Source organism: Zonotrichia leucophrys, chromosome 2 (genome assembly GCF_028769735.1).
Source record: "Zonotrichia leucophrys gambelii isolate GWCS_2022_RI chromosome 2, RI_Zleu_2.0, whole genome shotgun sequence".
Classification (NCBI taxonomy): Eukaryota; Metazoa; Chordata; class Aves; order Passeriformes; family Passerellidae; genus Zonotrichia; species Zonotrichia leucophrys.
The window spans coordinates 28047749-28060078 of NC_088171.1; the positions used below are offsets into that span (position 1 = coordinate 28047749).

Below are 12330 nucleotides of genomic sequence, written 5' to 3' on the forward strand. Positions count from 1 at the left end.
CTTTAAATAAGTTAGAGACTCTGTTAATTAAGCTGCAGTAAAATATGTAGCTGATTAGGAAAGTAAACCAGCTACCATGGACTCACTGTCAGATGATACTCAGCTCTCTAGGTTCCAGTCAAGCTCTCCTGGATTCAGTATTACAATATTTTTGTTAATTTTTACTTCAGCATATTAGGTATGAAATAAAGTGGTTGGTTACATTTGCAGGTGATGACAGTAAGATGTGAGGAAGTACAGTGTTAGAATTTAAAAGAAAATTTTAAGAAAGTATTCAGAAAAGCATGCAGTACAGAAAGGAAGAGGCAGATCACTGTGATATTGGTATCAGGAGTGACTTAAAAAAAAAAAATCATGGGGGATTCTGGATCACAGAACATTGATCAAACTGATCAAACCTGATACATACAGAGAGGGGTGTTGCATTTAACACATTGAGGTACTCCTGAATATTCAGAAGACCAGTATCTCACCCTTTGAAAAGTCTCAACTAGCATCCTTTCCACTTTGGTAAAAAACAGGGAAGGTCCAAAGCAAACTGAACTGGATGATAAGAAGACCACAGGAGACAAGAACAAAAATAGCTTAAAATAGTAATATTTCTTTAATTTAGTGAAGGTAGGAAATCTGTTAAAAAAGCCTAAATTAATATAAAAATTTTTAAAAAGGAAGTTGGTACAAAGAAGGAAAAAAAATATTCTTCAGAGTTGATCAGACCAAAAATAAACTACATTGTATCAAGATGATTTAACCAATAGAAAGGTTTTTTTCTAATAATAAGAATACTTGTACTAGAGATTCTTGTTAGGGAACTTCTGTAATCTCTGCTATTGGAGGATTTTAAGGACAGATTAATGCATGTTAAATACTATTTCAGGTATTGTTGATATTTTCCTGGGCACGTGCTTGAAAACCGTAGTTGAATTCCTGCTGTATTTTTTATGTTTTTCCCCAGTACAGATTCCTTGTAGAGTTTTGTTCTGTCTCTCCCTTTCTCTCTCTCTCTCCTCCATATCATTAGGTTGAAAGCCAGGTGCTAACACTTGATGTTTCACCTTTTGAAAGATGTTTGATGGGAATATTCAAAACTATAATGGACTTTCCTAGAAGTTCATAAACAGTACACATTCAGTAAATAGTCTGAACACCTGAGAGTGGCACTATAGATGCAATCATGTATTACTAGAATATAACAAATGCAGCATTTGGTAATAGCTCCTTAAATTTTACACTTTTCAGTTTGTCAGAGGACTGTTTCAGTGTCTGTAATTGGTGTTGCATTCCTTTAATGTTATCTTCGAGTCATTGTCTTCACAGCAATTTTTAATTTAAACATTAAAATTCTGTAAATAGAAGTTCTGTACTGTAGCTGTATATTAACAAAAGCAAACACATCTGAAGAAGTGTTCATAGCATTCTATTCCACTTGTGTATGTGGGCCATTATTGAATTTTGCAAACTAATTTCACAAAGCCATGTGTTGTGTGGTTTTGCAGTACTGAGAGAGAGAAAAATTAATTTCTTGCTGAAAGAAAGCTGTTCACATACAGGTATAGTAAATAAAGTTTCGTTCCAGCATTCTTAGAATTCATTTTGTACATGGAAACTTAAGTTTCATAAACCAAATTATTTGTAGACAGTTCAGAAAAAAATCTTGGTTACATAAGAATGACATACAATGATAGCCCTTTCAGATTCTTCCTCACCCATGAATAATCAGTGTTAGGTTTTTGGATATAAGGGGAGGGTTTGGTTTAGTATTAAAATAACAATTTTAATCAGTTAAATTAGTTAGGTGGCAATTTTGGGTTTAGCATAATAAATTAAGCTACACATATGTCTGCCCAGATTAATGCTTGCTTTCTTTTGCTGTTTTGTGGCATAATTGACTTTTATTTTTTTTTATTATTTGTTTTTATTAATGCCCTTGAGATTGGACAGAAATTTAAGTAAACAGGAGATCAGACAATTTCCTATGTCCAAAAGCACTTAGATACCTTATCATGAAACTACTCCTCGTTGAAGATCAGTAAGCTCATCATGCTTTGACAGGCTTTGTGTGCATCTTGCCGTACATGGCTTTCATCAGCAGTAGGTAGATATAAAAACCAAAATGCAATAGTCACCCCTCATCTGGTGTAATCTCTCACCTTTCAGCAATAGCCATGGCCTCTCTCTTCCAGGTATAACAGAAGAGAGTGATAGTCTACTCTGTCATCTCCCATTATAAACTATGTAAATAAGAGATCTCCTTTTGTATACTTGCATTGTACCTGGCATAATAAAAATTAGAAAGTGACTCGATTACTTAGTGTAAAACCATAGCATTATCCTTCCCAGAAAAGAGTATTTCATTTACCCGAATCAAAATTATGAAAATTGTGAAAATATTAGAATCCAGAAGTCTCTGTTACAGCCACTCAGTGCATGCCTGACTGCAAAGTTAGATCTAACTTTGAAATTGGGTGAGGTTCCTTACAGTTTAATGTGGGTGAACTTTTAGCATCCATGAGGATAGAGAGCCTTTCAGGATAACAAGTACCTGTGTACCTGGATGAAGTGACATACTTGGGCTATATCCTGGTCTGCTAATCAACCATTTATGCATATACAGTCACATAAGAATTTTAGTGCAGAAATGTGTCACACTCCTGGTGGTAAAGTTACCTAAAGCTTGACTGGCCTATGTGAGAAGACTTCTTAAAACTGTTCTGTAGAACAGAACCTGCAAGATGACCACTGATTTTTAGTTGTTAGGCCATTTATAGGCAAGGGGAAAAGTGTAGCAATCAGGAAAAGGAGAATCAACTTTTTCTGTTTTATACCTAATAGAGTATTATTATTTTGTCTTTTTTTTTTTGTCTAAAAACAAAGGAGTAGATAAGAATCTAGGTCTTATAATCCAGAGTCTAAATATAAAACTGTATCACTTCTGGTTTGTGTTTGACTGTGACATATCACAGCAAAATGAAAGTAATTTGTTTTGGAATTAATTGGGCAGAATTGAAGAGTTTTGGTGTAGAATGGTAGAGTGGGACACAAAGTCTTACCTTTGCTTATTTTCACTTTGTTTAAAGAAATGCCAGGTAAAAGATGAGTGTTATCCTTATATTCTATAATGAAAACATGCTATATTTTTGGGCTCCTCCCTCAGTAACTAGAATAAATGTACTTTTTGGACAGCATTAATAACAGTGCACTAAATAGAGGACTATACATTTATTTCACTATTAGATCTTGAATTTTACTGTTTAAATAAGGGCACAGGAAAGTGACTTCATTGATGTGACATGTAAGAGTTGCTGCTGCAACCCACCACACAGTGTTCATTCCTGCCATCCAGAATTTATCACTCCTGTGGTCTGGTTGCAGTGAGGTGTCACTCCTCAGCTGCTCCAGGCTGAAGTAATTAATTTTGTTTCTAGAGTTTGAATTCACTTGAGCTACGTTGATTTACTCTGGGTTTTTGGGAATGCTTATGTGCTCCTTTCTATTGTATATTGTACAGCTGCTAATATGAAACCAAGTGTTGACAGTGACTTACACGGTCATGGCTGGTCTTAAGTTGCTCGTCTGAAATCAAGAATGTCCTGCAATTTAAAATGAACCCCAAATCATGTCTATGTCTGTTTGCAGTTCCAGAGTGACTCAGCACTTGGACATTGAGGGATTAAAGGAGAGAGAGATCAGTGTTTGAGAAGAAACCTCTGTTCCTCAGATGTCTCTTCCTAAGGTGCTAAGAGCCTTTAGTCAGAAATGGGGTCCAAAACAATCCAGCAAAGGATGATGCTTATCAGTAGTTAAATCTACGCAGGTGCTGGAGTAGCCGTTATGTGATATGCCTTCAGCAAGTGGGTATATGTACATGCATCCCACTGCACTTCCCTTGGAGTTTAAAATTCTGGATTAGCTTCCTTCTAATTTTTTTCTGACTAATTCTGAGTTTGTCAAGTAAGGCTTATATGACAAATACTCTACTTCTAATGGTGAGATATGTATCAATGTTTTCTATCGTTTTTTTCCATTAAAGGAAATCTTTCCAAGCTGTTGTGACAAATGGGGAACAGTATATATATATATCTTGCAATTTTGTATTTTGTTCACCACGGTACCTCTTGGCACGACACTGCAGGCGGTGTGCAATGATGCGTACATAAGTGAGATTTTTCTGTAGTCTCTGAAGCATATTTGGAAAGTTGTATTTAAAGATTAGCTTATTAATGTTGTGTTTCAGGGACATGTAGGTAATTACTTTTACAGCTATAGATGGGTGATGCTGTCTCGTGAATGCAAAATAGGTTTCCTCGCTCTGGCTGAATCAGCTCTTTGTGGTTTTGGATGCTATTAACCAGTGACTTACAAATGTGCCAGTGACGGGCGGGTTTTGCATTCGCTGCTCCTCTGTAAAAGCACAGGTCTTTTTCCCCAGTGCTTGCAGGAAGACTTCTGCAGGCCAACTGATAAGACTCCCTCCTGTGCAGGTAGATGCAATGTAATGAAATTGGATGTGTGTGCTGAGCTTTGTAAATAAAATGAGATTGACCCCAGCCATTATCTCATTTATCTCATTTACATTGTAAAATCAGTATCTGCACTATTGATTAGAGCATAATTACTTAATTATGAACACGATAGGGCTTGAGCACAGCCAGCTGTACTGCTAAAAAACTAATAAAAACAATCCAAGGGCAAGAGCAGATGGAGATCACTCTATTAAAGAACAAAGCAAAAGTATTTCAGGTATGGAAATCCCTAATCAAGCTTTCTTGCTGTGAAGATGCAGCTGACCATTCCATACTTCTTTAAATAAAACATGTTTGTTTGTGTTTTTTTAAACTTTTTTCTTATCATAACTACTTCAGAATTCACCTTTCTTCTTCACACTCCATTTTCTCCTTATTTAGTGGGCATGTATCTATCCTCATTAATTGCTGGAATGAGGAACACAGTGATTTTTAATTTTGATGCATAAAGTAATTTCAGGCTTGTTATAACAGTGATAGTAAGCAATTACCTGTCAGCTAGAGGTAATTTAGGAGGTTAGGTTAGGTTGTCTTTGTGTGGAGCTCCGCTTTTATTTCCACAAAATTTTCAGTACAGCAGCTTACCAGGCTGCTGAAGATGGTTCACCACTTAATGGCTTTTGTAAATCATGTGCTTCACCACAAAAATAGTTATCCACAAATAGCAACAAGATAAAATATTTGCTAGTTTAAATTTGAATGTGTGACCTTGAATGCACAAGGATAAAAATTTCAACAGTCTGTAATATGGAGGAATTGGGGAATTGGCTTCTTTCCCTTTCCCCCCTGTCCATCCCAACAGTTTTGTTTGTCCTATTAAGCCAAGTTCAGGATGGGAGGATGATTCCTGTAAATGATGGTGTCACATGACTCCTTTGGTCTGTAGGAGCTTGGAATGTGATGGGTCTGTGAGTGCATTTACTGACAGGCTGTGAGACTGGCAGCATGACATTTTTTGTGACCCAGCAATTTCATTCTCTATAACTAAGTCAAAAATACACTGTATTTTGTGTCACTTTCTCATTTTCTGAATGTGACAGTGGCATTTCTATCATTTTGATGTTGCTAGACAAAAGAACACAGCTAATAGTATACACTTGAGGGATTAATCTTGTTTTATTAGGTGCAATGTTTGCTTTTGGATTAGGAATTTAGAATTTTTTTTTTCTTTTTTTTTACTGTGATGTGTGTAAGCTTCACACTTTGTCCCCAGTCAGTCTCAGCAGACAGTGATTGCCAGACAGCTAGATCATCATCTTTAACCAAGGTACAGTGGTATTCATCCATTTTCCCAGCATCATGCTCTGGGAAATTCAGAATCAGTGCATTTCTGTTTTCCAGTACAGAATTCATATTCCACTAAAAAGCAGTAGGAAGCAAGCATTTAAAAATATTTGGTACACTTAGTCTTTTATCACCATGCAGCTTTTTATGTTTTGATATCTGAAAATACTCATTTGCATTTCCTCAGCTGTGCAGATGAGGATAGAAGTTATTAGTATCTGAAAACCTTCATATGGATATTTTTAACTCATTCTAGGAAAATGCAAATTTTCTTCTACCAAACTAAACACTCTGAAGTGATAAAAATTGATGACAATAAATATTAAAAACATTGAATTTTAGAATGATGTTTAATTTCACAATGCCATGGTTATTTCAACCCCGCTTTGCAAACTCCCTCAGCAAACTGAGGAAACGTGTCTGAAAGTGCAGTCAGGAAGTACGACATTCTAGATAAAAAATGGTAAAAATGTAAGAGATGCCAAAGTGTAATTTTAAAGAGGAAACATTTTATTTTGAACATAGAAACATATTAAGCAATTACTGCATTAAAAAAAAAAAAAGAAAATCTAAATTGACACTGTTTCAATCATATGTAGATTTGAGGATTAAACTCTGAAAATACCCTAAGTCAGTTAGAAATAGTATGTTTCTTTATTTTCAGTTATTTAAGAGGATCCTTAAGTTTACGTGAAGGGAGTTCTGATAAGCACTGCTCAAGTGCAAGCCCTTACATGCATAAGATTCCAGATATAGAAATAGGTTAGTAAAAATATACTCCTTTACAGATGAGAACATTGAGGCCCAGAGGAGGCTTAATCTTTTGCTGAAGGTCACATACACTGTTGGGATTTAGGAGTGTGACCTATCTCATCTCCCATTCTCAACCTTTTTATTATTTTAATAGACCTTTCACAGGAAATAAAGCTACACATATTCCTGATTTTGAGTAATATATTTCAACATTAAAACTCCTCTGTCTTTAAAAACTGAGGGTGGTTTTCTATTTTAAGTGTTTGCTTTGTGCTGGAGTTAGATTGAGTCACTGCTAAGCAATCCTAAGGATATATATTGCAATATGGTATATCTCCTTTTCAAAAAATTATCAAAACCTTGTCAGTCCAGTGTTGAATCCTGTGGATAGTCAGATTATTGCTTTTAATTTCTGTCACATGCCATACCCTCACCAGTGCTTGTGTGTTACCTGTGACTGCTAGCAAGCCCAGCCTTGGCAGCAAGGACAAAGTATTCCCTGAAGTTAAGCACTCATCATTGAAAACAATTACTTGTTTTTATTGAAAACAGTTATTTGTTTTCATTGGGAGACTAATCCTTGGAGCAGCCACATGAACATTTTGTTCTATTAATGCAGCAGTATGTGCTGTTAGTTGAATCCTCTTTCTGTGATGCACTGTCTGTTGTGTTGATAAACAGAATGTTATGTCCCTCTGTCTTTGATCTCATGATGCCTGTGCCATGCTATTACTGCAATTTTTGGACATTTTTGTGTTTGCACATAGGGTAGAGAAAAAATTGAATGGCCAGGAAAGCAGAGAAAGAGAGTGGGGGGAGGGGGATTTATTTTAAAATTTTTATTTTTAAACATATACTCTTTCCTATTTTTCAATCATTTATATTGGCTTTAATTCAGAGTTTAAGACTGTATAATGAAGAGACTGTTTCAAAGTAAATTTGAAAAAAGCTTTCCTTTTCATACAAAGGAATACAGGGGGATATGCAAATAAAGAGAAATTCAGTAGGGTATATGAAAAACTCTATAATTTGCTTTAAAAAAAATCTCTTTCTCATTTTGAGGCTATTATTATTCTGATTTAAAAGTCCCTTCATGAAACACTTGTTCTACTGTAGTATTTTTTCTATTTGTGGTACATTAAAAGTAGGTTAACAATAGCTATGCTGTATGTTTTGAGCTTTTTGTGTGGACTACGCATAGTGCAAAACACTAAGGAAGGGTTTATTAAAAAAGAATATAAATTTGTTGTGTGTACACAAAGCACTTTTATTCATAAGTGAGAGATTACAGTGAAATCCATTTAAGTTAATGCCCTTCCCAGAAAATTCAGTGTGAATGAGAAAATATTTTGTACATTTGTTTATCAACCACATAATCCTGGTGTAAAAAAATGTAATTCATCACTGTAAATTATACTTGAGTTAGTTAATATGTTGGTGAATTTTTCCCAAAGCTTTTCTTGAAAAACAACATGTGCAAAACAGTGTCTTAAAACTATGAAAAATAAATATTGTCACTGTCTAAAAAAAGTTAAAATCTCTGGGGAAAAAAGGCAGTGAATGACACTGAATTATCTAAAAATGTAAGCAATTTTTTTCATTAATTTGCAAGTCTTTGAAATGTTGTCATTTATATAAGATGATGACAAAGGTGATATGTGAGTGTCTGCGTCAGGATATTCCAGATTAAGCAGAACCTACTTGAAGTGGCTGTTTAAAATTGCCCCTGATAGAAAAGAGATTTTCTTTATTATGATAATGGATCAGGAAATCTTTTGCTGAGGATTGCAGGGAAGCTCAATCTAAAATAGTACAGAAGTACCATTTAATATAAATATGTATTTTGTTTTTCTCTTGCAGGTGTGATGAATGCAGGCTTTGCTACCATTTTGGCTGTCTCGACCCTCCCTTGAAAAAGTCTCCTAAACAGACTGGCTATGGATGGATTTGTCAGGAGTGTGACTCTACGTCCTCCAAAGTAAGTTAATGCACCCTGAAAATAGTTGAAGTATCCTGGTTTTCAGAGTTTTACTTAGTGTATGGGGTTTTTTATGAAATGATGTGCATAGGTTTGTTTTGGTAGAAGGTCATAAAACAAAGATTTCTGATTGTCTTCAAAATCAGTATTAAAAAACCCAGATCATATGCAAAATGGAAATCTTCTTAATCAGTAAAGACAATTTTACTATGCTAGTTAAATGCTTGTTTTTGATGTGCTCTCTGTGAGAAAGGTGTGAGTACAGATACTGTATCAGCATTGATAATATTGACAAGAAAAAGTATTTCAGGAGTATTGCAGAATACAAACCTCTAGGGACAGAGAAAATGCATGTGTTCTCTAAACAAAGGAAGGTGATTTGAATTACTAAATCTTTTTCTTTCACTGAAAATTCATATGAAAGTTATCAATATCTTATATTGATTGGCATGCCTTGTTCAAATATAACATTGTCAAACTAGATTTTTAACATGGATTAGCTCTTTAATAATACTGAAAGTAATAGTATTCTTTTATGGTACTGACTTTTCAAAAAATGAAGATTTTGATTCTTTGCTTGTCTGCACAGAAGCTTCTTTAGCACTGGCATTCTTTTCTGTCATCACCATAATCTCTGAAGAGACACTTTCCAATTTATTTCATAAATGTATTTATGCATCTCATAAGCGTATAAATGCATCTGATCCCTCAGTGTAAAAACAAGAGTATTCTAAATGTCTTCAAGATTTTTTATGTTGCTGCCACTTTGTTTGTATTTCAGAGAATCTTTTACCTAGTAAGTGCCTCAGTATTTGGATACGCAGGGACACAGCTGTGATGAGATGTTCTCATATGTTCCTTGCCGGCATTCTTGGATACCTAAACTGTCATGCATTTACTTTTAAGATTGGCACATGTAGAATGTTCAGGGAGTGGTATCATTTTTTGGCTTGCTAGTGTCCCTTTCCAATTGCAAAAATATGTTATTCAGTTTCCCCCTGGGGGATTAATCAAATTGTTCTTTTGTAAGGAGGTAGGGAGACAGACACAGGAAATTAGCTGTCCACCACAGTTTGGACATCAAGCAATCTTTCTTGAGTACCACTTACATGCAAGAGACATCCCAAGAGTGAATTAAAACTGTTATTGAATTTCTGTCACCTGCTTTAAGTAAAATGGGGTCCTGATAACATGAGTTAAAATCTTGTGTCTCTTGTGTTCTTGACTTACAAGTAAACAGAAAAATCCAAAGGTTTGCAGTTTTTAGTTGTGTTTTTCTGGAGATTAGTACATTGTGTATCAGGTACGATTTTTTAGCTACTTTATGAGTTAAATTAATTATGATGGACTTCACTTCCTGCAGGATGTGTGTTAATTCTAAGGTGTGTTGAAAAATAGAATGTTTTAAAGAGTAAACTAATTTTTTCAGTAGAATGGTTATACATTTTGTGTTAATCAGTGATTATTACAAATTTTAAAAATGTTCTTGTGTCTGATTTTCATTCATAAAGATTTTTAATGAGTAAATCTAAATAAAGTCTCTTGCACTTTCAAGTACAGGCAAATGGAATTGCATTTGAGGGAATATGTGATGAATATGAAAGATACTGAAAAAATTGTCTTATGGGGACTCCTTGTGGTTTTGTTTAGTCACTTTCATGTAGCTTTTCTAGAAAGCTGTGCAGGGAAATTACTCTGATAAAGTTGTATTGCCCTATATGTTCCCCAAAGCCTTTTTTGCTAGCTTTTTTCTGTTTTATACTATGCAGTGTAATAAATTCAAAAAATATGATAGCAAATTAAACTCCTTTCAGCCATAATGTGAGCCTATTTTTAAAGAATTAGGGCTTTTTCTTGTCAGCACTTCATAATTTTCAAATTCTTTGTTCTGCATGGCTTTAGGATTGTGTTTTGTATATCTGTGATTTTTCACAGACAGGAGGAGCTGATATGATAAGGCTTTTTCTATCCCTCCTCAGAGGGAGTATTCCCTCAAATGTGTGCTTGGAGCTCAGAAGTGAAGAAGTGTAGAGAAAGTTGGGTCATTTCCTGCACTCTGCCTGACCTATGGATGAATTGCAAGCCTGAGCTACTGATGATTTCAGTCTCAGTCACTCACTGCATCCAATTTTTGATGTGTCACAGGGAAGTTACTAGTATAGATTATAGCAGCAAAATGGGATTGAATTTTCTGCTTTGGCCAAGGAGACTATTGTTTAGTTTTCATTCTTTTGACTTTGTTCATCTGTTTTGGTTCAGTTTAAATCCCTTATAATACATGTTTTAAAATTCCCCAACAACATATCTTCATTAGCACTATAGAGCCTTGAAAAGAATTGGTAGGTAAATGACACTGTTTCAATGACAAGAGAGGTCACAGTGCTGAGCTTATAATGGCTGTTAGTTCTTACTTCTAATTATGAAATTCAATTTGAGATGTTTAGGAAAAGTTGTATTCTGCTGACAGCAAATAATGCTATTTTATTTTCAGATTTTGCCAAGCACTTGCAAGTGTCAGCAGTACAAGGCATGTAATTTAGCAGTAATAAACATGTGATTTAAATTGTTATCTGGCACAGACATTGGACACGCTACTTCCATTTTGCTCATCCTAGTTGCAGAACTCTCCAGCAATTGTGTCAGTTTTTCCACCAGCATAGCATATTCCCATATTACCCTGCCTGTCAAATAATAGACAGACAGTGACTTTGCTGTAGGGCACGAGGGCAGCAGCTTCTCTGCTGGTAATACTTGCTGTCACTTCTTTGGAATGGGTGATGCTCACTACTAAGGTCTGACAAGCTCTCTCATCTCAAAAACATTGTAGATTTTGTTATACCACATGAAAGCTGAAATAAACTTATAGGGTCTCCATTTCTGTAACACTGTCCATTCACCCTGTGAAGGGATTACAGTGCACTTTCAGGACTGCCAAACAGCACTGTAAATCATTATTTTCCTGGTAGTTTTTATTGTGGTATTCAGGCTTAATATAGACACTTGTTTCAACTTGTTTTAGTTGAATTTAAGATAAATAGAATGTAAACCAAATAATCCAATATCATGCCATGGTAATATTTGGTAAGAATAAATGTGGTGTGACCGTTTTTTCAATTATGTACAATAAGATCTTACTATGAGGTCTCATTATTATTAGATGTGCACCTCTTTCTATTGCCTTGTAGTGAAGAAAACCTGTTTGAAATATATCCTCAAATTTTAAACTTCAGCAAGGACCAAGACAGTAAGGAGTTTAAACATGTTATCATGGTGGTTACACTGACCATGCTAGCTAAGTTTCTATCTGCTCACCTTTGCATGTAATCTATTTTGCAAAACACTGCAGAGTGTATGTGTCAGGTCATTATTTGAGTGCTGCAGGATCAGCTGCCTCATCTCTAGACTTCTGTTTAGTTTCCTTTTATTTAATTTCTTTACTGTACTGCATTTTTTCAGTGGAAATAAATTGTCAGTATACATGTCAGCACGGAATTCTCATCTAAACCCCTCAGGAGATATTTTCTGGAACTGCAAATACACAACACACCAGCCCTGGCAAGTACTATATTTTTGTACACATTTTGTGTTCAAAAAAAAATCTTGGATGATTTTGCTTATTAGCCAGGTAGAAGTATTTCTTTGGGTATATTTTGCTTTCACACAGTGAATATGCAAATGTATTTGGACACTGTAATATTACATTATTAAATGTTTGAAATAATATTCTAAGCTTAAAGGAATTTTTAATATGTAAAATGTATTTCAAACCTTTAAATTTGCTCAAATGAAAAT

General features: G+C 34.9%; 1 protein-coding gene across 5 annotated transcripts in view; it reads left to right on the forward strand.

Annotated features, from left to right (window-relative positions):
- The window catches only part of PHF14 (PHD finger protein 14), a 161168-nt gene that overhangs the window by 97772 nt on the left and 51066 nt on the right, over positions 1-12330 (forward strand). For 4 of the 5 annotated variants that reach the window (XM_064704394.1, XM_064704396.1, XM_064704393.1 and 1 more), the window contains one exon: positions 8421-8538. In XM_064704394.1, the coding sequence (XP_064560464.1) occupies positions 8421-8538 (118 nt within the window). Of the gene's footprint in view, positions 1-8420; positions 8539-10473; positions 10688-12330 lie in introns of those variants that run through there. The other variant, XM_064704395.1, reaches the window with a different exon arrangement.